Source organism: Pelmatolapia mariae, linkage group LG17 (assembly GCF_036321145.2).
Source record: "Pelmatolapia mariae isolate MD_Pm_ZW linkage group LG17, Pm_UMD_F_2, whole genome shotgun sequence".
NCBI classification, from domain to species: domain Eukaryota; kingdom Metazoa; phylum Chordata; class Actinopteri; order Cichliformes; family Cichlidae; genus Pelmatolapia; species Pelmatolapia mariae.
In genome coordinates this window covers 23569086-23596938 of record NC_086242.1, presented here as the reverse complement: position 1 = coordinate 23596938, position 27853 = coordinate 23569086, and the positions used below count along the sequence as shown (strand labels likewise).

Genomic DNA, 27853 nt, shown 5'->3' with positions numbered 1-27853 from the left:
ACTGTGTATAGTAACTCTTAAGTCTAATATACCCTAGTAAGCTATAGTACTTTTTCCTTTGGGAAGGTATGATCTGTGAATTCTGCAATTCTGTTGAAGAAAGATGTTGAGTTTATTTAATTATTCTTGAAAAATAATTTATTTCTGTGCATTTTGTTTCACCCTGCATCAAATTAAAGTTGGTTACATCTATTAAGCATCATGAGGTGGAGGGTGGGGGTGGTTCCCTATATTTTTTTTTTTTTGCTGGGAGTTTGCAACCCTATTAGTCAGGTTGCTTAATATTTCTGCTAAGTACTCTTTAAAATACCAGAATAGGGAGGATGGAGTAGGTTTAAGTTTATTAGATTGATCAGTGTTGCTGAACTATGAAATATTTTGGGTGCAGTGTATTTTTTACACACAGGTATAACAGAATAGCTTTAGTGTTGTTGTTTATTTAAACTTGAGTATGAACTTATACAAAATGCAGCAAGATATTAAAAAAACAGTTTTATTGATTAAAAAACACACAATATCGGATTCATATCGGTATTGGCAGATATCCAAATTTATGATATCGGTATCGGACATAAAAAAGTGGTATCGTGCCATCTCTAGTTTTGAGTCCCGAGGAGATCTTTGTTTAACCCAAACCTCAGTCAGACAAGTGACTGACACTCCCTCCAATAGAAGCAAAGAGAACTGCAGATGTGAGTGGGCGGGGTTTATCCTAACCTGAACAAAATTTAGGACCAAAAAACGGAGACTGAATGTCTGTGAATGATCCACGTGGCACAAAACATTGTATCCAAGCTTCTGAGGAGACAACAGGAAGTTGCTTTTATGCTGCGATTTTGGATCCGCTGCAGTTGTCACTCTGATGCCGCAGTTTGGCAGTTTGAGCCGGTTTAGCTCACGGTACCAAAGGTTTCCTGTCTGTCCTCAGGGTTTAAATCATCATGTTGGTGCAAAACAGAGCAGCTTTGTTGGTTTGTGGAGGTCAGAGGTGTGTGCACGCACGTGGGTGTGTGTGTGAGAGAGAGAATCTGGTTCAGGAATAACATCAGTCTGGGTTTGTGTGCTCAGCTCTCTTCCACCTCGTTGTTAACATCACAGAGCCAAAGTCAGACAGACTTCAGTGACCCAGCCAGCGTGGACGCCTCTTTGTTCTTTTCCGCTTTTGTCTCAAATACCTGCTGACGAGGTGGACTAACCAATCAGGAGGCCCACGGGGCGTGTTTGTGCTCAGCAGCAGGTGTAATCACAGCTCAGAACTTCTTTGAGATCAGTTCAGTTCTGTGGCTCTGACTGGAGGAAGTTTCTGCTGAACCTGTTTGAAGCGCCCTTCAGTGTGACCTCTGTGATGTCAGCAGGTCATGGTTGTGACTGCTGCCGTGCCTGCCACAATCTGTGTCAGTCAATGATGCTCGGTGTGTTTGTAGATGCACTGGTTCACTGAAACTCACTCTCACAGAGACGAGCTACTCTCCACTCGCTCTTAGGCCTGATGATAAATGGCAGTGTGCTCCTCGCTACTCCCTCGCTGTGAGCCGGTGTAACGAGGCCTCCTGTAATGGGCACCGTGACCCTCTGAGCAGGAATGAAGACTTCAGCACTTTCAGGATTACTCAGGATTATTTTTAGCCTCCTTTACTGTGCCGGCCCTCGCGGACCTGCTCTTGAACAAACTGCAGGTGGAAATGTGCCTCCGGCTGTGGGTCTGAAAGCAGGTCAGCTGGCGAACACGTGCTGCAGCGTCCAATGTCAGCGCCACGCGGTCACTGCTGATGAGTATGGATCTTTTCCGGAGGTGATGGAGCTGTGAGCAAATTGGTGTCAGTGACCCGATCACTGAGGCAATTTTTGTTTTACATTTTTATTTAATAAAGTGTTTCTTCAACATACAGTTCACATTCAAATCTGCAACAATCTTTAAAAACAGATTAAAAATAACACTGTAAAATAAAAAATGAAGAAAGAAATAAATGAATGAAATTATGTTTTTAAAGGTACTTGCAAGAAAAAGAAACCAGGGAAATCTAAAGAGACGTGATTAAATAAAATTGGAAATGAGACAAAACACTGCAAATAATTGAAGTTACAAGAAAGTCATAAAAACTGATTTAAAAAAAAAATACAAAACCTAAGGAAAAATTCTCACAAATGTAAATAAAATAATAAAGAAAAGAGTTAAAGAAGTCAAAATAATTTACAGAAAACAAGCGTGATAAAAATATAAAACTAGAGAACATGAAAATAAACGTGTCATAAAAGGTTTGAAAGTGAACTTTGAGGCATCAAACTGTTCCTCCTGCTGAAGCTGCAGAACACGCTCAGTATTTGGGTTACAGACCAATCGGAGGACGTTAATCAATGGCTCCTCACTGTGAAGCCGGTCACATGACTCATGACCACCATCAGAGATCAGGGACTGGAAAACTGAAAATTGGAGGGGCATGGTGATGAAGTTGTGATTGAGCAGATGAGACGTGGCGATGGCTCTCCTGTGTCAGCTGATGGTTTGTGAGGCAGTGGCAGACACCAGAAGCAGTTTCCATGGTAACAGAGCTGTTTCACAAGCAGTTTAATATCTGAGAGATGAGCAGAGCTCGTTCACCATCTGCACTGAGAAACATCAGCGAGGAAACGGGAAAAACTCTGAGATTCAAACTAAGAGGAGGAGGAGGAGGAGTTGTAGTAAATGTCTTCTCTCTGAAACATGGATGCAGTGTGAGCGGAGCACTGGATTGAGGGTGTGTGTTCCTCTCCACCTTCACTTGTATTAGAGTTTGATCCTGAATTTGTTTCAGGGGAACGCTGTGAGGTGGATGTTTGTTGTCGGAGTAAAGGTGGAGGGAAGCCTACAGTGCTGCGGTGACCTTCTGAACCCTGACATCAGTGTCATCTCTTTTATGTTGGTGGAGTCTCATGTTTCTTGCTTCATGTCAGACCTTTCCAGGTCTAGAGGCCCAGAGAGTGTGGCGGCCCGAGCAGAGTGTTTTTCCAGTGTCTGAGTGTCGGCGTGGAAACGCCTCCCAGATCAAACACACAGTTAATGAGTGACCGACAAGGACGTTCTTATCAGCCTGGTGACTCCCCGCTTCATCTCTTTTCTTTAATGTGTCACTCTCCTCTCCTCCCGCCGCTCACCTCAACACATTTATTATTCACAGCTGGAGTTCCTTTGAAAGCCAACCTGTCGTCACATCCATATTTTTGTGACATCACAGCGTCCTATATTCATAATGCACACTCATAATAAACATGGCATTTTATTTTGTTTGTAGCCTGATAAGACTGACCAATGGATTGTGGGTAACTGAGGGAACTTTTTAGGTGTGACTCACAGCGAGAATCAAAGTGAACTTCTTTTTCTTTTCCTGACACAAACCAGTAGTGCTGGGCGATATGGAAAAAATATTTATCACGATATGAATTATTTTATATCACGATAACGATATATATCACGATATACCACAATGTTTCCAGTTATTCTCTGAAAAGTTTGACAAATTTCATTGCTCACTTTTCTCCAACTTTATTTTGAAGAGACATTTAACGTAACTGTCACAAATGAGAAACATACATTTTAGTGCAGAAATATAAATGTATCAAATGAAAACAGCTGTGGCCTTCACTTTTATTTTTATTTTTTTATTTTTTTGTTTTTCAAAAATTATAACCAAATCACAGATGTACCCCCTCTTTTCGGTAAAAGTGCTTCTTCTTGGGCTGCCTGTGTAGCCGTCTCTGCCTGTTGCGTGTCCGGGCATGAAACTGCAACCTGTCGCGCGTCCATCGTTTTGAGTTACCGTAAAGCATGTCGCAAATCTGGGTGCACGTAAAGCAGCACCATGTCGCAAAACCACAAGACGGAGTTTCTTTGTGAAAAATATTTTTTTTATACTTTAACTTTATGCAAAAATAGAGTATGTATAGTGAGAAGACAACACTAATATATTTGCCACAGGCTATTTAATATATATTTTATGTAATAATTTATAAAATTAGGTTAGAAATGATAGAAGACAAATGGCACGATGGCCATTTTTCTATCGTTCACACGATACATATCGTCATATCTCCCAGCACTACAAACCAGTTTAAATCTGTGTGCTTTTACTTTGAAATCCACATGGCATTTAAAGGATTAAAGTGTGTGAGTCACAGGATCAGTAAGGAGCTTTAACTCTACATGGACACACACACACCTAATCCCCACCTTCCTCCTGCTGAGTGAAGGATACCGGGAAACGTTCAGGAAACTTTATTTAAACAGTCATGCTGTAAACACCTCGTTATCGTAAAGCTTGCTGACCTCACAGCGCCATTGACGCCCCGCCTCAGATAAGTGAGAAAAGAAGAAGTTGCTCTCGCCGTGGTGACCGCATCTCCTCCCAGAGCAAATAGAGATGACAAAACTGAGCCTAACCAGTATGATCTTTGACCCCTTCAGCTTCCTGGGGTGTCATGAGGAGGTTGGTGGAAAATTAACTTCATGTCCATCAGAGAGTGGGCGGGGCTTTGTGGGAGTATTGATGAGGATTTAAAGCCACTGGGGCTGCACAGGTGGGTGGACGTGCTCAGGTGTAGTCAGGAGGATAAAGTCAGGATGACAAATTTGGAATCGGTGTAGAATCAAGCCAGATGCTGATGGTGGAGTAAAACTTAAATGATCATTCAAATTTCGAAACACTCAAACGATCCCGCAGTAGCGTCACCGCCCACCAGAGACATCACGGCCTTCAGACGTGAACATTTAGAGCTGAACTGGATTTTCAAAAAAATTTTATTTCCTGAACGTCATTAATCAGTGGCAGTGTTCCTGCGTTTGGATTGTATTGGTTTAGTGGAGAAGCACACAGCGGATTATGTGGTTGGTTCTTCTTCATTGCTTTCTGTATCTGCTGTCTTTGTACCTTTTGAAAACATTGACGGCGCCTTGTATATTTGGCTCCTTTAAGCTGTGGATTTTGGGGTCGTGATGGCTTCCTGTCACGCTGGAGGCAGGGTCTCGATGAGGTCACAGATCCGGTCTTGGCCCTGGTCTCAGTTGGTTTGGGTTGTAATGCCTGTACCTTGACTCTTCCTCACCTTTGTGTCCTCATGTTTCTGCTGCTGTCACCTGCGAGGGCTCATGATTGGAGGAGCTAACCAGTGTGTTTTGAGATGGTGTTTTGGTGTTTTCACTCTGCTGTCGTTACATCACTTCCTGCTGTGGACTCATCTCTCCCTGATCGCGGTCTCACAGGTTTTCCTCTTCTGCAGCACAAACAGTATGGCTGCAGCCTGGTTGCCATGGCTACGAGTCCCAGCTGAATGGCACTGTGGGAAAAGTAATCACGCGTGGCTGCACTGTACATACTGTGTCATTAACTGCCATAAATCTGCTCGGGCCCCCTTTGTATGCCACACAGTTTTAATTTCCCTGCCGCTCCGCGGGGAACGCCCAACGAGCCATTAATGAGATGAACTCTCTGAGGGCGACTCGCCACTCAGCACTCAGAAACATCCAGATTAAACCCTCGCGTTTCAGCAGCCATCCTGGATGCTCTGGCAGTACTTGCAGTAGCCATGTTGGCGGTCAGGTGGTTGCTCTGTCATCGTAGCGTCCATACCTTACAGGTTGAACCACTGCTGCCTCTGCTGGATGTCAGAGGAACGGCAGCGTGGCAGCTTCATTTTCAGCTTTTAGGAGTTACAGAGTTTTAGGGGACCCACAGGCCTCTGAAGAGCTGCTGTTTGGCCTTTTTTGTGCCGTTTCCACTAATTTAGTTTTAGTAAAGTGATGAGTTTTGACGCCTCAGCATATATCAATAAAATTGTGGTTTAACGGCACCAGTGCATTCCAGTAGTGTCAGGAGGTATGAGCTTTGTGCAGATGTTTGGTCACAGCAGATAAATGTATTACATTTATCTGGAGCTAGCCTTTGACCCTGCAGTGTGGTCATGTGACTCATGGTGTGTCTGCGTCTCTTCCAGCTGATGGTCCACCGTGAAGCAGCATGAACGGATACGAACCTCCAGCTCTCGCCTCGGGCGTCTTCGGCTCCTACAGCTCGCCCATCAAGTGAGTTTCCCAGCAGCCTTTTCTGCTATTAGCCATGTTAGCCACGTTAGCTCACATGGTCACTTTTTGAATGTGAAACACTGTTAATAATGCTTACTCTGATATGAGGCATAACCTGTGCTGTTTCTGTTGTTTATGATCAGTGTGACACTGATTGTTTCTGAAATAAGAGAATCTCTTCAGGTTTTAAAGTTTTATTTTAATACTGAGCTTTTACTGGACTCTGGTAAATTTCGTCCATCAATTCTTTAAGTAAATAACTGAGGTTAATGTATAAAACATTTTATTTTGAACAGTTTCAATTTTCGTTATGTGTGTATTTTGTGGCTATTTTTAAAATAGTTTAAACAATTTGGTAAGTATTAGTTTTAAATATTCAACAGATTTCAAAATAAGATTACAAAACTACAACATTTTTTTTTAAATCCCATAAAATACAACCATAAATTTGTGTTGTAAATGAACTCTGAGTAAATTTAAGTGTAATTGCAGATTAATTGTAACGACTGAAATCTTTCATTAGTAAGTCTTGTATTATGAATTATTATAAAATAGTAATTATTATTTAAAACATACTTTCGTACAGTCTTTGGTAAAGCTTAAAAAATATTTACAGTTTCAATTTTAAATGTATTTGAAGTGTGCATGACAATGTTCAGTTTTGTTAATAATTCCAATTATTACTGAGTAGCGCCCATTAAACAGTTTTAATGACTAAGTCAGAACTTTTGTTGTTTGTTTGTAAAATGACAGTTTTTGGAGGATTTTGTGGCCAACTGAAAGCGTCTCTGAGTTTCTGATCCGTGCTGACGCTTCTCGTCTCGCAGCAGTAGAAGTTAAATATTACTGCAGCTCAGCTTCTCTCCGAGAAAACCTCAGATTAAAAATTAATGAAAACTCAAACCGGACACGCTTCGGGAGCTTTACTGGTCTCCGTTACGTCTATACCGAGGCATCTGCTTCTGTGACGGCGTTATTAAGAAATAAACTGAGATGTGGACAGGAAGCAGCTGTTTGACCTCTGGAGGAGCAGAGACCGGATCTCATGGGTTCTGGTTCTGAAGCAGGACCGTTCTGTTTTTCCTGGTTCATGTGTTTATTCACTGTCCCCAGCCCTAAAAACATCAGCGTGTCCCTGCCCACATAAGAGGATAATCTGGGGTAGACCAGCTAATTTCTCTGGCTTGGAGTCATATATGGAGACTGGATATTGATCTGAAATCAGTGATTATTGATTTTATTGATTTATAAATTCAATAATCATTTAAAGAGGATCTCGCGTATAACTTCATAAGAATAACTTCCTGTGAGTTCCTGGCACAGATTCATTTGTGTGGCAATCATCAGCGGTGTGTCACATGACCAGCTGCTGTGCTGCGCTTCCTGTAAGGTGTCAGGTTTCGTGCCGGCGTGGCTCTGATGTAGTCTGTAATCGCGCTCATTCATTATAAACGTCTTCATGCGGCGAATTAAAGTGTGAACGTGCAAAAGTATCGAGTGACACAGGCGGGATGCCAGTCTGAGATCAGCACAGGAGGGGACGCAGGAAGTGACATAAATAAAACTGTAACAGAAGCCAAACTCGGACACCTCAGAGATGAAGTGAAATAAAACCAAACACTCACGCAGTATCCCTGTCGGGTAAAATCACCTGGCGTCCAATCAGAAGCTGCTGTTGGTTGCATCATCAGCTGATCTCAGATCTGACCTTTGACTTCCTAACTCTGTTCTGCTTTCTGTCCCAGCGGCCATGATGCTCCCTCTCCAGAGCCTGCGACGCACAAAGCCAAGACCAGTGCCAAAGCTCTTTACGGTGAGGACCCTCCTTCCTCCCTTCTCCCTCCTCCTCCTCCTGGGAAACGGTGAGGCCGTCCTGAATCATTCTGGACCTCATTTATAATAAAGCTTGGTTCGGAGATGACATCCGTGATCGGGGTGGTACAATGGGTAGCTGACTGTAAGGTGTCTGCAGGTGTGAATGTTACCTGTGAGAGGAGCTGATGTTAGAAATGGTTTAAGGTCATGACGTCAGTGAGGACTAAACAACATGCACAGATTTCTCTGAACACCACATGCTGTAGTCTTCATTACTTCAGATTTAGGTGCTTTTATTCTTGAAACAAACTGAGACTTGGAGTTGAGTTTGAGACTCCAGGTGAGTCAGGTGAACTGAACCTGAGCAGGTAAAAATCCTCTGTGAATGTTTGTTTGATTTATTGGGTTTCAGAGAAATTAGACATGATCCATGACCTCATCACGACCTCATTATCTGCTTTATCTTCGTTCACAGGATCTGATGAAATCTATTTTCTTCGTTCGTCTGCCAAACACAAAAAGAAAAGTCACAGTGAGACGTGTGTGTGTTTTTGTTTGCGTGTGTACCACGTTTACATATCTTTGTGAGGACCAAAACTTGGAATTTTACTATTCTTGTGGGGACCAACAGTCCGTTATGGGAAAAAATGGCTGTCCCCATGAGATTGAAGGCATTTTGAGACTCAAAATGTGGTTTTAGTGTCAGGGTTACAGTTAGGTTATGGTTAGGATTAGGCATTCATTTTTGATGGTTAGGGTAAGCAGCTAGGGAAAGCACTATGTCAATTAGATGTTCCCACCAAGATATGAAAACAAGTGTTTTTGTGTGTGTGTGTGTGTGTGTGTGTGTGTGTGTGTGTGTGTGTGTGTGTGTGTGTGTGTCGTGTTTTGCCTCGTTTGGGCGTTACGTGTTTGCAGAGTCGATGTTTCTTGTGAAGCATCGATTATCTTCAGACAGAAGTTTGAAGTCCAAACTCGAGGATACGACTCGTGTTGTCAAACATCTGTAATGGGACAGATGTTTGATTCGTGTGAGCTAGCCCTCAGGTCTTACTGTGAACACGTGTGCAGTAGCTCCTGGTCTCTATCTCCTATGATCTCCGTCACAGTGGACTTTACCTCAGTGAACATGTGACTGAAGTTCAGACCTCCAGCTTTCATTTTAGGGCTTTAACTGAAGTTTTAGACTGTTCAGCCATTGACGCAGGCCTCCTCAGTTCATCAGCAGGAAATCAAAGTTTATGCTCACCTTGACATTTATCACAGCTGTCCAGTGGGCCTACTGTTGATATAAACTTCAGTTGGAGGCGCTGAGTTAAGGCTGAGTATGAGGTAAATGTGATGTGATCAGGAGCTGCAGGATTATGGAGCTGCTGTGTGTGTGAATGTTCTCACTGCAGGAACGATTCCTGCAGAAACTTTCTGCCGTGTCTGAGGCAGGAGGAAGATCTGCAGCATCCAGAGACTCCAAACAGGATTTGGACGGCTGAGCGTTAACCCCGTCAGAGGCTCAGTGTTTCCTCTGAGACATGTTTTCAGTGATGGTAGGATCTGGTTACTCTGGCTGCTCGGGTCATTCGTGGGATCCAAGTCAGCTGCTGTTCTCCAAACTTTTGAACTTTCAGCTCTGCTCAGGATTTCATTGCCAGGTTTATTTTGCTAATTCGCACTGATCCCTGTTAGTCGCCCAGGGGCTGTTTGGAGTTGCTGCCCATGTCTGAGGAGGCTTCAGGTCACCAAAGAGACGTCAGCACTGTGTTTGATCATGTAACCAAGATTAAACAACGGTTTTGATCACATAGGTCACTTTAACATTTCCTGGGACCAATGAAGGAATGGCGTCCCTCACAGTCTCAACAAACCCAGTTAGCCCCGCCGCCTAACCTGCAGGAAGTCCAAAACGCACACACACAGCTGGACTTTAAGGCAAAACTTTCATGTGATCCCTCCTCCGTGTGTGAACAGGAAATTTATTCAAGTGAAGAAGAAGCTCCAGCCTGAGCGCAGGCCGTTCCTCTGTGATGAGAGCTGAAGGATTCAATGCTGTTTTTGTTTTCACACAAATAAAAGCCAAACGTCCTGGCGCTTGGTGGAGAGGAGCATCATGGGTAATCTGTGAACCCGTTACCTGTTGGTGCACATGTGGATGAGTTTGTTTAAAAACTGTGAAACGACACATGGACTCTAGCAAGGACGTCGCTGTTGGCTGTTGTTCTGCCGCTCTGCTGCTGATTTGTGAGCAGCTGTGTGCTGATGTTTGCCCGTCCTCCTGCCGGGTGGAGATAATGGTGACGATGCAGATTTGGCTCTTATCCGCGGCTCTCAGCAGCCTCTTTGTTCCCATCACAGCTGATAACATCGGTCACCTCCTTCTGGAGGGGCTCTGAAGCAGCTGAATTACTGACGTCCTCCTGCAAACACCACCTTTAATCCATCACATGTCCAGGTTCACTCTTCTTCTCTGGTTAATTCAGAGCATTGTCATGTGTGGTGCTTTAGTGTCACTTGTAGGTCATTGGAGCAGCATAAAACCATCTTCTCATTACAGTTTCCTCAAGCCTTCTCTGAGTCCATAAAATCAAAGCTAATTTCCAGCTTCAGTCATGAAATATGAACACAGGCAGCTTCCCAGTGGGACTTTAGGGAGACATAAACATGATATTCATAGTCCAGAATAAGAGGGGTTTTTTTCTGTTCTTTTTAACAGAACAAAGGAAACATTACACCAAAACCAGCATCAACAGCCTGACAGACACGTCGCAGTATCATGTGGAGGTTGGTGCTCACGCCTGCTCCTCTTGCCTTGCATTTTATCAAACCAAACGTGTTCAAATTTAAGGTTTTCACATACAAACTGACCAAAAATCATCACTTAAATTATAAAAAACATAAGCTGTTTTGTTTGTGACTGTGATCGCTTGAATCTCCTGATGTCCTGCTGATGTTCAGTTTCCTGCCGTGACTCTAAATCTGTCTGTTCAGCACCTGACCACGTTTGTGCTGGACCGCAAAGACGGGATGATCACGGTGGATGACGGCATCAGACGCCTCCGTCTGCTCGATGCTAAAGGGAAGGTGTGGACACAGGAGATGCTGCTGCAGGTGGAGGAGAAGATGGTGAGCCTCATCGACTTAGGAACAAAGGTGAGGCTAAAAACAAGGATTTATTTTTGTTTTTGTTTTGTTTGGGTTTTTTTTGGGGGGGGGGTTGTTTGTTTGTTTGTTACAAAAGGCAAAAAAAGAACACTGATTCTCAGCGTGTCCTCAGCTTTAAGCTCAGTGTGACCCACTCCGACTTTGACTTGTGGGTTTTTCTCCTTCAGAACGAGCTGGAGAACTTCCAGATTGGCTCAATCCAGCACTGCCAGGCCGTGATGAACGCCTGCAGCTACGACTCCATCCTGGCTCTGATCTGCAAAGAGCCGGGTCAGGCCAAACCCGACCTCCACCTGTTCCAGTGCGACGAAATCAAAGTAAACAGCCTCTGATTGGGCAAGACACTAAGATAGCCCTGAGGGCCAAAAGTCCTAAAACACTTCAAAGTTGACTTTACTGTGTGATGAAGGAATTTGCTGTGAAACCTGTTTGCTGCTAATAAATGAAAACATTGATTAAAATTCAGCTTTGATGTAAATGGCAAAGGACCGAGGGCAGAGCCCTGTGGGACTCCAGCAATGCCAGCCTGTTCGGACAGAGTCAGATGTCATGTTATAAATGTGTTTCATCCTGATGAACAACTTAATGATCCGTGTTCTTTCTCCGATAGGCGAATCTGATCCAAGCTGACATAGAAAGTGCCATGATGGATGCCAAAGGAAGCAAAGTGAAAAAACGGCCGGAGACCCTGAAGTAAGAGCTGAGACACTCTTAGGGTTACTAAGCCCAGTTTCTCATCCTAGAAGATGATTGGCTGATCTGTCTGTCTGCAGGATGATCCTGAAGAGCGATGGCATTATCCCCCCTCCCCCTTCCGCTCCTGCCCCCCAGCCGCCACCGTCACCTGATCTGGTGGACGTAAAGAGTCGTGCAGCAGCCTGGTCGGCATGGACCAATGAGCAGTATGAGGGTGAGTTATGTCACTTGCTAGAAGCCCCAGTCACCTGCGGTTCAAACCTTCTAGTTGTGAGGGGCAGCCAGTCAGAAGAAATTTGGGTTAAAGTGGGAGGAGTTTAAACGGCTTGTTTCGCAGAGTATTTGGGATTATCTTTGACCAGCTGCTTCAAGCTCACATGGGTTTTGTTTTTGTTTGGTTTTTTTGTTTTGTTTTTGATAGTGAAAGCAACAAATACTGAGATACTTTTTTTTTTTTTTTTTTTTAATACAAAGGCTGCAGGTAAAGTTTATTCAGATGAATCATTCTGCTTCTTATTTCTTTGAGGATTTACTGTGATGTGACTGTGTGGGACTGATATGGGAGATAGGACGTAGTAATAAAAATGTCTGTGTTGGTTTTCAGTCACACTTTAATGTTTTCTCATGAATCGGGTGTTACGTTTTCCTCACACATGTGCGTTCTCCCTTCTGCAGCAGACGATAGACGGCTGTCGCAGGACAATGGGCCGGTGGAGATGACGGCAGCTCGCGTAGATCGCGATGTGGTGAGTGTCCCATGTGTGGGTGGGGTTTCAAGGCTGATCTGAGAGCAGCTGGAGGAGCTAAACTTGAATCTGAGGTCGGCCCGGGGTTGTGGCACAATAGAAGATTTAAGCCGATTGAAGAAGGCTGCTTCATTCAAGCGTAATCAGAGTTTGGAAGCTTTGGAGAGCAAATCTGCTTACATAAGGGAGCTGAGAGCGCTGAACGCTGCGCTGTTGTTCAGGTTTAATCATTAAATAACGCATACAGGAAACCTGCAGGCCGCCGTGAAGGTGAATCAAACATTAAAAGATCCTGAGCACAGCTTCTCCTTTTCGCAGCAAATCCTGAACCACATCCTGGACGACATTGAGTTTTTCGTCACCAAACTTCAGAAGGCCGCCGAGGCCTTCACTGAGCTTTCCAAGAGGAAGAAGAACAAGAAGGGCAAGAAGAAAAGCCCCGGAGGTGAGAAGGCAGCAGAGCCTCACCAATCAAAATATGCAGTAAAAGTGCTGATACTACAATACAGTACTGTCCACACAGACAGATCCTGCTGAAACCAGAGTGAGGGATGTGCTGATCAGAGATCAGCTCACTGGCAGCTGTTTCCCATCAGGCTGCTTCAGATTTCTGAATCACTGCATCCCTCAACAATACATTTATTGATTTATTTCCAAACTGTTTTAATAAATTAGTGTGAGTGACAGGAACACCTATCCTTCCTCCCTCCTCTGAGTCATGTGACCTGTGACTGACCTCAGTTAAACAAACTGACCTCTGTCATGTTCTGTGTCCACCAGAGGGCGTCCTGACGCTGCGCTCCAAACCTCCGAGCGAAGACGAGTTTGTCGACTGTCTGCAGAAGTTCAAGCATGCCTTCAACCAGCTGGTACCTCCTACCTCCTCTTTCTCTTCCTCCTCCTCCCCTTCCCTCCTCCTTCCTCCCTCCTCTCACAGTTTATTTGCTGATATAAAACTCACTGATCATAAATGAATCTTTTGTCAGTGTTTTCTTTTGCGCAGGTTAATTGTATTGATTATTTATTGTCAGACTGACTGAATAGTTTTGTTGGTGATGAACCTGCTTCTTGCCTCATGAGCTCTCTGTGCTCCGTCTGCAGGGGAAGCTGAAGGACCACATCCAGAACCCGAGCGCCGTGGAGCTGGTCCACTTCCTGTTCACGCCACTAAAGATGGTAAGTCACCGTTAGCGCCTCACACAGCTACTTCCTGTATGTGCTCTGACTTCAGGCATGGAGCTGGAATAAACCCTTAAGAGCTAAAGAAAGATAGAGGCTCCACCTATCATCCATCCATCTATCCTTTAGCTGAGAGGCAGAATCTCTCCTCCCATCAAACCCCTGACATGGAGGAGGAGCATAAGGGACTCGAGACCCAAGATCAGTGTGACGGCTGGTCCACAAACACCGTCACATATCACAACTGCTGCTCCAACCTTGAATCTCAGGTTCTAAGGGTTTAAAGTCTCAGTTCCACCTTCAGGTGGAACACCAGAGCAGCTACACCTAAGGCAACCCCAAACAGTGTTGTAAATGTAAGTAAAAAGTTTTTATTGTCACACCCTCCTCCTCCTTCCACTCAGGTGATCCAGGCTTCGGGCAGCGTTGATCTGGCTCGTAGCGTTGTCGTTCCTCTGCTGACCAGAGACGCCATTGACTTCCTTCACGCCTCGGGGACGGCGGAGGAGAGACACTTGTGGGTTGCCCTGGGAGACGGATGGACAAAGAGCAGGTCAGACAGGAAGTAACCGATGGATCAGTCGACTGATTTGATTGGTTGATTGATCAACATCTTTGTCTCCTAAAGGCTGGAGTGGCCGAAGGACCACTACTTCCCGCCGTGTGTTCTGAGGTTTCGTGATGGTTGGGAGCCACCTGCGTTGCCGGCCCCAAGTCGTGAGCAGGAGCTCGCTCAGCTTGCCGAAAGCCTCGCCAACGCCAACCTGCAGAGACCGGAGGACCCAAGGCCGTGGGTGGCTCAGGAGGTAAGGGGCAGGACGTGAAAGTGGCTCTGAGTTAAGCTTGTCTCTCGCTGACGCGGTACTCACTCGTGGTGTGATTTCTGTTTCTGCTGCAGGTGGCGCTGCAGAGGTTCCCCCCTGCTGACGGGTATGCCTTCACCAACACCTCCTACAAACGCATGCAGATCCTGGATCAGGACACGGCCGTGGCTGCTTTCAAACACGCCGCCAGCCGCCGTGTAGACCGGTAACTGCAGGTCACATGACGCCCTGGAGAACTGATCCCACTGCTGTGCTTGCTCTGCTCTACGGAGGCCTGGGAGGGGCAAAATCAATACAGCAGAATAAAGAAAAATCACACAACAATCAACAATGATTAGATGAAATAAAAACAACATTTATAAAAAATTAACTAAAGAAAAGAGGAAGTTCAAACATGAGCGAATAAAGAAAACAGTAAATAGAAATTCATTATAAAAATTCAAATGAAAATATTTCAAAATTAATAAAAGGTTAAACAACTACGTATGTAAACAAAGAAAATATAACAAACCAGAATTAAGAAAAAATTCAATCAAATTTTCCTTTTCTTCTTCATCAACATCATAACAATAATAATAATTATTATCAAATATTTATGCATGCTAAAATAGAATAAATAAAAAGATTTCATAATAAATGAATATAAATATACTAGCGCTGTCGGCGTTAATCTCGTTACAGTGACGTTAACGCCATAACCGCATTAACGCGGCAAATCTCCGTTAGCGAGTTAACGCGGATCGCCCCGTGCAAGGGGCTTCACGGCGCTAATCCGTTAACGAGTGACCCGTGCTAACGTGTTAACAAGCCACCCGCGCTAACGCGTTAACGAGCTAACCGCACTAACGCATTGATTCTATGCAGCCCTCGCATGGGGCGATCCGCGTTAATGGGCTAACGTAGATTTGCTGCATTAATGCAGTTATGGTGTTAACATTAAGTAAATGTTTTTAAAATAATAAATGCATTAATGAAGTGTTACTGAATGTGACTCAGTTTAATTATCAACGTCAGAACATTTCATTTATATTTGAATATAAAACAGAGGTGAGGAAATATAATCATTGATCAGTAAACTTTAATCAGCTAAAATATTGATAAATCTTCTGTCACTTCCTGTTTGTCCTCCTGCTGCTGATTGGTTTTTGTGTTGCTGGTTTTCTTCTTCGCTCGCTATGATCTTTGTCTTCTTCTGGCTGACGCTCCTCTGATCTGTCGGTGGGACATTTCTCCACGGCTGCAGCCGTTTAGTTTATGTCATCGCATTTTTACGATGTTCAGCAGCGTCATGGCGTCAGATCCAAACCGATCAGACTCTTAAAGTGAGAAGAGGTTTTTGTTTGACCTGATGTTCCTCCTCGGAGACTGATCTACCTTTAAAGTTCGGTGTTTGGACCCGTGGAGCTGCTGTGCTGCTTCGGGTCCTCTTTCTTTTTCGGACTGAAATCTTCCTTGTTGGTGTGTTTCAGAGGCTTCGACGCTGATGGCAGAGGGCAGCCCAAAATGTTTGCCAAATCGAAGTACGACTTTGTGGGGAGGAACAACACAGAGCTGTCGGTACTTAAAGACGAGGTGGTCGAGGTAATCGTGTTAGTTTTCTTCTGCTCGTGGTTTATTCCTGGACTCTGAGTAGCTTTGCATGATTCACAGTTCAGAATAATCCTCATGTAGCTGATACTAAACCTTAGTGTGGCCCCTCCTCTCTGAAAGTGCCTTCCCCTAAAAACAGGTCTCTTCTGATTGGCTGGAGAAGGTTTTAACAGCTGGTAGGTGGGGCTTCTGTGTCTAAGATGACATCAAAGCAATCCAAGAGTATAAAAAACTGAGATAAACTGAGTGTTCAGAGCTTTAATGTGTAGACACTGACTTCATGTCATATTAAACATGCCCATCTCTATGGGAACAAAAAATACGCAGCAGGAAGTGAGGAGGAGGGGGAGACTGAGTGAAGTAATCCCTGACTCTTGCCTGGCAGGTGCTGGACGACAGGAAGCAGTGGTGGAAGGTTCGTAACGGCTGCGGGGCGACGGGCTACGTGCCAAACAACATCCTGGAGATCACCAAAGCGGTGGACATGACCAGCCGAGGAGAGCCCATCTACAGCCACACCGTCCAGGTAACGCACGCTCTGACGCTCACCGCAGCGGCTCACTTCCTGTCCCATCTCAGTCACCTCAATTCATGTTCTGTCTTTATGATCAATCATCAGCTTATGATGCCAAGGAGGGAGTTTGAGTTGTTCAAGGTAGGACGAGCTGGGTGTGTGTTTCTAGCTCGCTGTAGTTTCCACTTCCTGCGTTTGATTTGCTGTGATCTTAAAGGGACAGTGTCACGTTTGAGCGAATCTGGTTACCTTTAAATTATGAAATGACTCTCAGCTGAGAGAGAGATTAAAGCTGTTTTTCCTCGCAGTCCTTAAAAGTCAGTCCTGTGGACTGGACCAGGAGGACCCAGAGCTCCGTCATAGCTCCAAGGACATTTTACTTATTGTTCTAATATCTACTACTTGTTGTTGTTGTTGTTGTTGTTGTTGTTGTTGTTGTTGTTGTTATTATTATTATTATTATTATTATTATTATTATTATTATTATTACTTTCTAAAAATGACCCATGATAGGTGAAATCCGCGAAGTAGCCAACTTTATTTTTTACAATTATTATAGATGTTTCAAGGCTGTAAAACCCCTCACTACACACTTTATACACTTTTCTCAGACAGGCACGAACATTTTCACACTTTTCTCTCTTGTTTAAACACTCTCAAAGTTCAAAGCTTCGTAGACAAATAAGTCCAGTATTATAGAATGAAACCAAAGGCACCCATGGTTGCCTTTGACGGTACAAAACGTTTTGTTGACATTGTTGTGTGTGTTGGGGAGAAAACATACAATACAGCACTCCAGATCACACTGCTAGCAATCGAAGATTTGAAAATTTGTAATTTGTAAATTTGACATGCTGAACGCATTCTGTACTGTACAGGAGACACGGCACGAGATTGATTGGTCTACAGCCAATCATTGTCAATCAGGACGCAGAACACAATGCGCTGTTAAAAAAAGAAGAAAGAATGCAAAATTGCACAAAAAAAAAAAAAATCTGCAAAACAGCGAGTTTTCACCGCTGTTTTGCATTTGAACCCCATTATAGCAAGGGACCACTGTAGTATTATTATTATTATTATTATTATTATTATTATTTATAGTATAATATAAAATGTTGCTAATACATTTTTAACTCTTAACAATTACACTTACATTTATTCAGTTTATTTTTACTTATATTCTAAAAGGGTAAACGTGCTGATCTTTAAAGGTGGAATTTCTGTGGTTTAACGGATTGCAATTGTGATGGATTATCTTTAATACTTTACTTCCTGTGGAGGTTTTCAGTGTAAAATGCCAAAGCCGACAGAAACTCAGTGACGTTTTTCTTCGGTTCTTCGTGGCGCTGCTGTAGATCGCTGAATAAACATTTACTGTTGGTGCCGCTGTTGTCTGAGCAAGGCTAAAATAAAGCAGTGGGCTGTCCCTTTAAGAGGTTTTCTAGGATCAGGTCAGTCTTAGTGACCAGTAGTGGCTCCTCACAGACCCTGGGTCAGTTTGCAGTGAGTTACACATGTTGATTCATCGTCTCATCGCCATAATCTGTCTCATTTCTCGTTGGCAGCAATTACTGGGAGAGCTTAACGAGGTAAACGCTACTGAGACTTTGATTGTTGTTGCTGTTTGGAGGGAAGCACTCTGCTCGCCTCCAGCTCTGAACAGACTCCACCGCTTTAGATATTTCAAAGATCAAAACAGTCTTTCTTCGTTCACAAAGGTGTCTCGTCATTAGTCCAGGTCCTTTTTACACCACCTGAAGTTCCAGCAGAGGGTCGAAAAACCCTGACTGCAGGAAGCCTAAACCCTGACCCTGAAAAATCTGACTGATGAGAAAGTATAGGCTGTGCTTTAAAAGGTTTTAAAAGCTGCTGCAGATACTGGTGGCTTAAAATTACCTGAAGGGCTTGACCAATCAGGAATATTCAGTGCTGCAAGCCCCGCCCCCAAAGTTGACCTGATGGCGTGTGGAAAATGATTCATTGCGAGCTCAATTTAAAGTTCCTGAGATAGAAATCCATTTTATTTTATACAGACAGCTGAAAACGATATGTGCTGCCCCTCTGCAGGCTTCCAGGAGTCAGCCAATAAGAAGAAAGCAGGCTTTTAGGGAGGAGCTGCAGCTAAGGCACCGAATAAGATAAATGAGGATTATTTTGAACTGTGAATCATGCAAAGCGGCTCTTGAGGAGTCATGAGTAAAACATGGAGCTGGAGGTGAACAGACATGCTCACCTGTACACTCAACTGTACACTGAAAAACTCATCTGTATCCTGCAGAAACAGACCACAAGGACAGAGTTTGTCCCCAGCAAACCCGTTGCCACGCCAATGCCCCCAGCCCCCGCACCGGTTCCTCCTGCTCCTGCCCCCGCCAGGGTCCCCACGCCGCCACTGCCTCCTCCGGCTGCCGAGCCCACAAAGCCAGCCGCCGGCAGCAGCGCAGTCAGCCGACAGAACAGCAACGCGTCCAGCGACATGGGTAGTGTCGCCATGAGGGAGCAAAACAGCCAGAAACCTGCTGTTGCCGCTGGCAGCCGTAAGTCCAGAAACACCCGCTGATCCAGCTGTTCAGCCCCAACACCTGTTTTAGACTCTGTTTAAAAACTCTATGAAAAACACAAACAATCCCATCCTTTTTAAATAAAGTTCAGGAAATCAAACCGTGATCAGTTTGAATACTTTTAATATTCAGACTCGCTGAATAAATGTTTCTACTTAAAGAATCCAGACCGTGAGAGGCAGGTGACGTGGTACAGGTGACCCTGTTTGTGTTTCTGTCCGTAGGCAGGAAGTCGAACATGGAGGAGGTCCAGGACGAGCTGATGCACAGGCTGACGCTCGGTCGCAGCGCCCAGAAGAAGTTTCAGGGTCCCGCCCGCAGTGGCAGCACGCCGTCGGTCAGCATCACGTACGACTCGACACCAGAAGAGGTCAAAGCGTGGTTGGAGGCCAAAGGCTTCAGCCCCGTGTAAGTGTGCTGCTTTAACCCGCACTGACCCACACGCTCAGTTGATCCTAAAGTTTAAACCTGTGTTTAGAGTAGGAAGGAAACCAGAAAAACACAAACTGGACTCAAGTCTGAGAGTCAAGTCTGAATGTGACCAATCCTGACAGTCATGTGACTAAAACGTTTGGATTTATGACCAAGAGCAGGAAACGTCCACTTCTGGAAGCTTTAATGACAGTTTTTCAAAGTAAAATAATCCACAGTGTGACTTTCATGCTTTAAAGCGGGTCATATAAATAAAATGATGTCACTTTCTTTACCCGTCATCAATTTTAACCATCTCATGATTGTAGTGTGAAACCACAAACTGTAAAAGGAAATGGGGACGTATTTGGAGAGGCTATAATGGTGTGTGTGTGTGTGTGTGTGTGTGTGTGTGTGTGTGTGTGTGTGTGTGTGTGTGTGTGTGTGTGTGTGTGTGTGTGTGTGTGTGTGTGTGTGTGTGTGTGTGTGTGTGTGTGTGTGCAGCACCATCACCAGCCTCGGTGTGCTCACTGGCGCTCAGCTCTTCTCGCTCAACAAGGAGGAGCTGAGGACAGTTTGTCCTGACGACGGCGCCCGAGTCTTCAGTCAGGTCACCGTGCAGAAGGCGGCGCTCGAGGTGGGTGTCGCTGCTCAGACCCGACGTCACCATCAGATTTATCCCTAATTATTATAATCAGTCTGATTTTAAGTGAAGGAAGCAGAAACGTCAGTAACTGCAGGAAAGCAACAGAGACAGGAAGTCACTCTGAGGAAACGTGTGCAATATTTCAAAATAAAGGTTTGGTTTGATTAAAGCTGGAATATTTTAGAAATAAAACTACAGTAATCCCACCTCATACTTCAAATCTTCAAGAACAGCAAAAACATTTTAATTAAACACAAACGTATTTAAAATATATTTTCAGAGTAAAGTTTGTGTATTTAGAAAATGAGGCAGTCATAATGTTGGATATATTCTTATAAAACAGGAAGCATAATTTAAACACTGAAGTTAAAATGGTCTTAGGTTTCATAATCTTTATATTTCACTAATGAGTTCATACTTATTTGAACAGTACTATTTTACACCCAATAAAATGAAAAGTTAGCCTGTTTTAATATCCTGAAAATACAGTCACGCTCACTATTATTATTATTATTATTATTATTATTATTATTGTTAATATTATTAATTGATGTATTTATTTTAATTTCACGTTCAGGACAAGATTTTTAAAAACAAAACCGACTTTTTTTGACTATTTAAAAAGTCTGGGTAATTTTTTTTTTTTTTTTTTTTTTTTTTTTTTTTTTTTAAAACATCACACCTTTTGGATTTTTCACTGAATATTTTGTGATTTTTTTTTTTTTTTTTTTTTTTTTTTTTAATTTCAGCTTTTTGAAGGATAATAATTAGACTTTACACATTTTTATTAAAAGGCTTTAACTTTTTCTTTAAGGACTAAAGGAGATGAACTGCAAATAACTTAAGACTGCATTACAATAATAACTGTATTATACATCCATAATACTTTACAGAAGAGTCAGTCCCATGCATCCCATGAATCTAATGGTGGAGCCCCAATATTTAACGAATAAAGTTTGAATATTAAAAGAATAAAACTGACTAACTACAACTTTAAGTTTCAAATAATCTAAAAATGAATTTTGACCTGTACTTCCTGCCTTTATTGAGTTTAAACAGCTTCCTTAGGGACATCCTCATCATGATTATGTTCTTAGATTAAAGGATCATTGACACAAACGTTCTGTATTCGGACAGATTAGTTTTCACAAATGAATCTTTGATGGTGAAATCGTGTTATTGTTCACTTTAGTGTCTGTCAGTGTGGTTTTATTACTGCATTTTATCAGATCGTGTTGTTAGTTGAGGCCAAGCTTCCTGACAGCTGATTGGTTCATCAGACAAATGCGTGCAGCAGGAAACAGAGACAAAACAAAATCTGAGTATCTGACATGTCAGCGCCGATTTAACTGATTACTGAAGTTAGTGAAAATGAAAGAGGGTTAAGTCGCTGAGTTTGACCACCAGAGGGAGCCGACAGGCTGTTGGTGTTAAACTGAACAGACAGATGAGGCTTGCTGAGGTGTATTATTATTATTATTATTATTATTATTATTATTATTAAAACGTTTCGTGCTGGATTACAAATCGGATCACTTCCTGTAATAAAATCTAAACTTCTTTGAAGGGAAGTGTATTATTTGTAGACAACAGCAGCACTTATGATCCTGATCTTGACGCTGTCAGATAATCTGAGGGGTCAGAGATGGTAATCTCTGTAATCTGTTTGCTGCCATGTGTTTGTGTCTGGAAGCTGGAGGCCTCTTCACGATCTTTTCTGTCTTTAAGCTTTCTGTCGCCAAACTGGCGAGGTCTGGTGTTCTGGTGTCTGTTTCCCACCTGCAGGTTTTCTTCTGAGCCTCCTTTGATCTTCTGATTCTGTTACCACACTCATTAAAGGTATCGTGTTCATGTAAATGCAGCTTCATTCTGTTGGCCAGATTTAAGGAAACTGCATGAGATGGAGGACTCATGGGGTTTTACATTCTGTGGTATTCAACAAGAGGTCCTCCATGACTCATGACAAAATTAAGATACTTAATGGGATTCAAGTAAACCCTTAATTTTATGTCCTCTTTGGGTACCAACATGTTCCAGTATCTGTTAGTACTATTTTTTTTTTTTTTTTTTTTTTTTTTTTAAACTTGGTCAGAAGATGTCAGGCTAACGTGAGACTTGTTCATCCTGGCGTGAGGCGCATGTTCGAGGGGTCTTAACTGGGACTTACCTGTCTTACTTTTGGATTGTTGGCCCTTTTTTGGGTTAGGGATCATGGTCAATAAACCACTTTAAATTCAACAACAAAAATTGAATCAACATTTACCATTATTGTGTCTTGCTCTTCTTCTTGACTTGGCCTTGCTGGTCTTGATGTGGCCATAGGTTTGGGACTGTTGGCGTTTTTGGACAGGTTTTGAATTTAGATTGTTGGACTCCTGTTTCTCTTAATTAGTGACATGACTTAGGAGCCAAAAAGGCCCAAGATGCTGCAGCAACTGCTGCTTCTTTTGGACTTGTTGTTCTCAACTTAGTAACAGTTTCAACAGTATCAACAAAGTATCCCAAGTTTAGGACTAGTTGGTCTTGATTTGGGGGGAACAAGTCTTAAACGAGTCTTAGTGCGTTAGACTTTTTTGAATTTGGATTGTTGATATTGGGGAGTTTTTCATCTAACAGAATTTCCCATCAGCTCTCTTTACCTGGCCCTTTTGGATTTATAGTCTATAATTAGCCCACAGATGAAGACCAACATTGACCGGGTGCACCGAGGGATTTGTTCGTATCGACACAGGACTCCAGACTAGTTTCTTTTCTCAGAATTCCTGAATCTGGCCATCAGAACGAGGCTCCAGATGTTTCATGTGTAGCAGCATTTTTAAGGTAGTCAGCATTAGGCTTCCTGCTGTGGCTGTGCACAAAGTCCTTCTTAAACTCCCTGAACGAAGCAGCTCCAGAACAATGCCCTTCCTGTTGACCTCTGACCCTGACCTGTTGCTAACTCACAGCCCCACCCTCCCATAGAAACCTGGATGTGTAGTGATTTTCACCTTCTTTTGGTAAAATGTGTAAACACATTTTCCATGTACGGATCTGGGTTTCAGGACTTTCTCCAACACATCAATTGTTAGTTTTAGCTCATATTTTTATTTTTTAAACAAATTTAATTTAGATTTAATATCTACTGTTGTTTGTTACTTTATAAAGAAACAAACACTGAAAACATCCAGATTCAGATCAGCTGCTGAACCCACAATCTAGACATGGACCATGCTGAATGGTTTGAAATACCATCTTAGATAAGTAAAGTGGCGATATACCTGTGAAAGCACCTGTAATACTGAAGCGTCTGGTAAGTATAAATTAGCTGTCTGTGGTCCTGGATCAGTTTTTAAAACAGTTTTTTAAATAAAGTGACCAAAAAGTTTCAGATGTCAACCAAACACTTGCCTAAAATTGTTCAATCTGCCTGTAAGATCTTCTTCTGCACCTCTGGACCTTTTGCAAGCTCATCTTGCAAAACTAAATGTGAAAAAAACATTTTAGTTCACTAAATATGAAAATAGACTTTTGAAATAATAACAAAACATGAAAATAGTTTGAACTCATTAAACTAATGTAAAAATACAATTTTCTCCTTTGCTAATTTAGTATAATTTATTAGAGCTGCCCTGATGCGGCCTTGATGGATGTTTATTGAGACTCTGGATATCTACAGGACTGTGAATGAACAGTTTTCATTCAAATACCAGAACTGATTTTTCATTTATTATTGTTGGACAATAATTAAAAAGACTAAAATGGGGGGGGGACAGAGAAAAGTACGGAAAAAATGAAATTAATCATTTTGTGTTTTATTAGTTTTAAAACTCTTCGCTGTCTGATTGCCCGCCTTACCTCGTGTAACTGTTGTTACATGAGATGTGAATGTGACATTTGAGCTCTGAGGAGGACTCACAGGTCACAACAGGAAACATCTGGAAGAGGGCCAGAGGTGCACATGAGACGACGCTGAAGAGCAAACTGATCAAATTTCAGTGGCATGAGGGTTTTTCCTGTAATTGGCCGCTTCGTGTAATCTTTTTGATCACTTCTCGTACCTGAACACTTCAAGCTTCTTTCCACCTGCAGCTGGTTGCACAAATATCGGCACTTCGGCCTCAAACGCTATATTTTCTCCCTGCGGTGAACGAACTGCTCCAGATCACCTCATCTCTGGAAACACACAGACTCTAGTGTAGCAGGTGTTTGTGCCACCAGTTTCAGAAAATCCCGTTACCCAGCATGCTTCCTGACACCACACCGTAGACACATTCATCCACATGCTCTTTGCAGCTTGGCAGTCGCCAAAGGCTTCCCGAGGCTGAGTTTACACCAAACTGCAGCCAGCTGGCGCCGCTAGGCTCTGACCGACAGAAGATTTCTCCTCGACGCGCCGAAAAAATCTTCTAAAGCGACGGCACTGACGCTCAGTAGATTTTACATTTATTGCTTGAAAAGCTCAGAGGTCGAGGGGAGACTTTCGGGGGCGCTCTAACGGGCTAAGGTGCTCCGGGAAAGCAGCAGCTTGTAGTTTGTCCAATGTAACAGACCGATGTAGATAAAAGCTGTGGATAATTACCAAAATTCAAACTTTGCTTAAGATCAGCTTGAAAAAAAAAGTTTATAATTATATCGTAGTTTCTGACAGTTCAAGTTCATGGAGATTTTTTTTTTTTTTTTTTTTTAAGAAAAAACTATTCATGGAAATGTGTCTTTAAAGTCGTGATGCTTCTGTTGATCTGCTTTACTGTAATTTCTTTTTTCCTTTCATTTCCTCAAATTTGCATTTTAATGTCAGAAGAGAAAACTTTTTTTTTTTGTTCTCTTAAATTTCCCTTTAACCTTGGATGGCCACCTGTAATCTTTGGAGAGGAACACTCTGTTTCAGTAAAGCTCAGCAAAAACAAAGTGGTTTTAGTGCGTGATTATTGGTGGAAAACTAAACTGCAGTGAGGAAGTGCCGGACACGTGAGTCAGACAGTCTGTCTAAATGGGCTCGTCTCACGAGGCGGCGCTCGAGAGTCTCCTGAGATCAAATGTGTGTTTGTGTCCTGATGAGTGTTTGTTCATGTCTCTGTTTCGTCTGCGTCTCCAGAAGAGTGCAGGCTCCGAGCTGCAGGAGATCATGAGGAGGCGGCAGGAGAAACTGGCAGCCAGCACCTGTGATTCAGGGGTGGAGTCTTTCGATGAAGGCGGCGCCCACTGAGCTCCACCCAGCTCCTCCCCTTCCTTCCTCCCTCCCTCTGCTGTACCTTATCCTTTTTTCAAACCGCAGCCTGCTGCTCTCTCAATCCTCAGGCGGCGGCCGACCGCGCAGAGTTCGTGGAGATCATGCGGCGTAGACAGGAACTCCTCAGCTCATCTCCATAGAAACAGAAACCGACCGCCCACCGGACTGCCCACACACTCAATATTCTGCCATGTTTGCCTGGAGTTCACATGAACACTTTGGGGACTCTGTTTAGTTGGTGAAAAGCTGTTCAATCACCGTTTCCAAAGCAAAGCCTCGCAGTATTAACGTCAGTGCCGCGCCCGGTCCTCTCCGCTTCATCACTGCGGTCAGGTCACACATAGGAGCGTTTCATGATGTAATGATATAAACACACTGCACTCTAAGAAGACTCGTGGAGCCGAGACATTCAGGATTTATTGTCTTTTGAGTTAAGATTGTGGAAAAGGCTAAAAGCAAACAGGAAGTGCTGATCCTGTGTTTTTATTTCCAAAGAGGGATTGATCCTGCACACGTGGATTATTCCCTCTGTGCCTGGGCACAGTGAGATCACGGAGAGGCTAAAACTGAGCCTGGTACTTTAGACATGCCTGACTGCTTGTTACAAAAATGAAATTCACTAAATGAATATTATTCTATCATCTACGCTAACAGACTGATGTTTTTGAGAGAATTATTTGATGGGATTTCATTTTCTCAGATTATTTTAAAACTAGAAGCAAAATGAAATGCACATAACTTTATAAAAATAACTTATGAAGAACATCTGTCACAGAGTGAGTGATCAGATTTCTTACAAGGAAATGATATTTGGTAATCAGCATTTTTGCACATGAATAAAAATGCTGTTGTTTTTCAGGCAAAGATAACAACCAATGAAACAAGCCGAAGCAGCTGAGGTGTTTGTAATGGCTCAGATCTGAAAGTCTTTCTTTGACTTTGTTCTGAGGGTAAAAACACAAAATGAATGTAGTTGAACTCATCATGCCCCGTCCAAAGCAACAGGTAGCCTCATGTTTCTGTCTCATTGGTCATCTTACCTGTTCGAGCTGCAGGTGATGTGATGCCAGCGATTGCTGACTATATTCAGGTCGAGTAATTGCCATTACTATCAGCCTCCTCGTGAAAAAAATGGGGGGGGGGGGGAAATCTACAAATTGAACTCTGTATATTCCATCGAAAACCTGATGGAAAAGAAAAATTTTACCCTAGAAAAATCTGCATTTTCGTTCTTCAGCTCCACAGAGTTGCATTCTGTCTGGATGAGCTCGAGTGCACCCCCTGTGGGACAGGAAGTTCACAGGTTTAAGTTCACATTTTAAAGGTTACGCGCACACATTCACATGGACTTGATTTTGAACTGGATCACAATAACGACTCACACAAAGGAGTCCAGACCTTTCACATTAAAGGTTGAAAAGGGTGTAATCTGTTTTCTTAAAAGGCTTTTAATGTGAAAAATCTGTCCTTTTTGATCACTCTGAAAACCACCCAACCCAATCAGTGAGGCGACCATTGGGACTGAAGCGATGATGTGTTCTAACAGTCACGGGTGTGATGGTTCCCGCTGTGACTGGATTGGTTCGTGCTGGTCACGAGCACGCTCAGACATTATTTGAACACTGGCTATTGTTTGAGAATTTACCGCCAAAAATCAGCAACAGAAGATGTTCAGATCAGTGAGCAAAAAATCAAGTAAAAACATGCAGACTGTTTCTGTTTGTACAAGCAGCCTGAAAACACTGTAAATGAAAGATGTAAACGCTCATAGAAAAGGAAATGTACAGAAATGAGCCTGTACTCACTGTGGCATTGATTGTATTGATTTTGTTTCCACTTATGCACTTAATCTTCTGAAGGAAAGTTTTCTGTCTTTGTCTGAACTGTAGCACAGCACTGTAATACAAATAATGATTAAAGCAGAGTAGTTTACAGTTTATGGAGAATTGCTTGTTGCTAATGAGAGAACAGTAAAAGTGTATGTAGTGTAGTTTTACCCAAACAGATGTATAGAGGCCAATCAGGAGGAAAGGTTAGAGTTCATTTGTACGTGTATAGTTTTCTTCGTGCCTTTTCCATGTAAATCTGCTCATTCTGCAATAAAACATTTACTAAAAGCATTTTTTTTATGTCATCACGGAGCTTTTTTTTTTTTTTTTGTAATCTTCACGTCTGCTTCGGAGCCATCTTTCTTTCAGAGCTTCATTTTGGTTCACAGCAAAGCTCACATTTTAAATTCATTCTTTATTTAAATACCATATTTTTCAGACAATTAGGCGCACCGGATTAAGCGAAACAAAACAGATAAGTCAAACTTTACTCACTCATTCTTCTTGCTTCTTGCTTCCTCCACTTGTTGTTGAATTCTCTCGCAGCTGCTCTATTCCCGTGTTGTTGCAGTATATTAATGACTAACCTCGTATTGTGGATGGATTTTCTCAGTTCTTCTCTTGA

General features: G+C 42.9%; 1 protein-coding gene across 9 annotated transcripts in view; it reads left to right on the top strand.

Annotated features, from left to right (window-relative positions):
- Nucleotides 1–27519, top strand: part of eps8a (EGFR pathway substrate 8a, signaling adaptor) — a 31975-nt gene extending 4456 nt beyond the window's left edge. For 2 of the 9 annotated variants that reach the window (XM_063501304.1, XM_063501303.1), the window contains 22 exons: nucleotides 5965–6052; nucleotides 7798–7865; nucleotides 10575–10642; nucleotides 10850–11011; nucleotides 11191–11340; nucleotides 11634–11716; nucleotides 11797–11933; nucleotides 12395–12465; nucleotides 12784–12910; nucleotides 13246–13334; nucleotides 13567–13641; nucleotides 14049–14197; nucleotides 14273–14450; nucleotides 14543–14673; nucleotides 15938–16049; nucleotides 16444–16584; nucleotides 16678–16713; nucleotides 18138–18161; nucleotides 18851–19109; nucleotides 19358–19541; nucleotides 20049–20181; nucleotides 25265–27519. In XM_063501304.1, the coding sequence (XP_063357374.1) occupies nucleotides 5988–6052; nucleotides 7798–7865; nucleotides 10575–10642; nucleotides 10850–11011; nucleotides 11191–11340; nucleotides 11634–11716; nucleotides 11797–11933; nucleotides 12395–12465; nucleotides 12784–12910; nucleotides 13246–13334; nucleotides 13567–13641; nucleotides 14049–14197; nucleotides 14273–14450; nucleotides 14543–14673; nucleotides 15938–16049; nucleotides 16444–16584; nucleotides 16678–16713; nucleotides 18138–18161; nucleotides 18851–19109; nucleotides 19358–19541; nucleotides 20049–20181; nucleotides 25265–25375 (2553 nt within the window). In that variant the 5' untranslated portion in view covers nucleotides 5965–5987 and the 3' untranslated portion in view covers nucleotides 25376–27519. Of the gene's footprint in view, nucleotides 1–5964; nucleotides 6053–7797; nucleotides 7866–10574; nucleotides 10643–10849; nucleotides 11012–11190; nucleotides 11341–11633; nucleotides 11717–11796; nucleotides 11934–12394; nucleotides 12466–12783; nucleotides 12911–13245; nucleotides 13335–13566; nucleotides 13642–14048; nucleotides 14198–14272; nucleotides 14451–14542; nucleotides 14674–15937; nucleotides 16050–16443; nucleotides 16585–16677; nucleotides 16714–18137; nucleotides 18162–18850; nucleotides 19110–19357; nucleotides 19542–20048; nucleotides 20182–21975; nucleotides 22030–25264 lie in introns of all 9 variants that reach the window. The other 7 variants (XM_063501309.1, XM_063501305.1, XM_063501310.1 and 4 more) reach the window with 7 other exon arrangements.
- The last annotated feature ends 334 nt before the right edge of the window (nucleotides 27520–27853 follow it).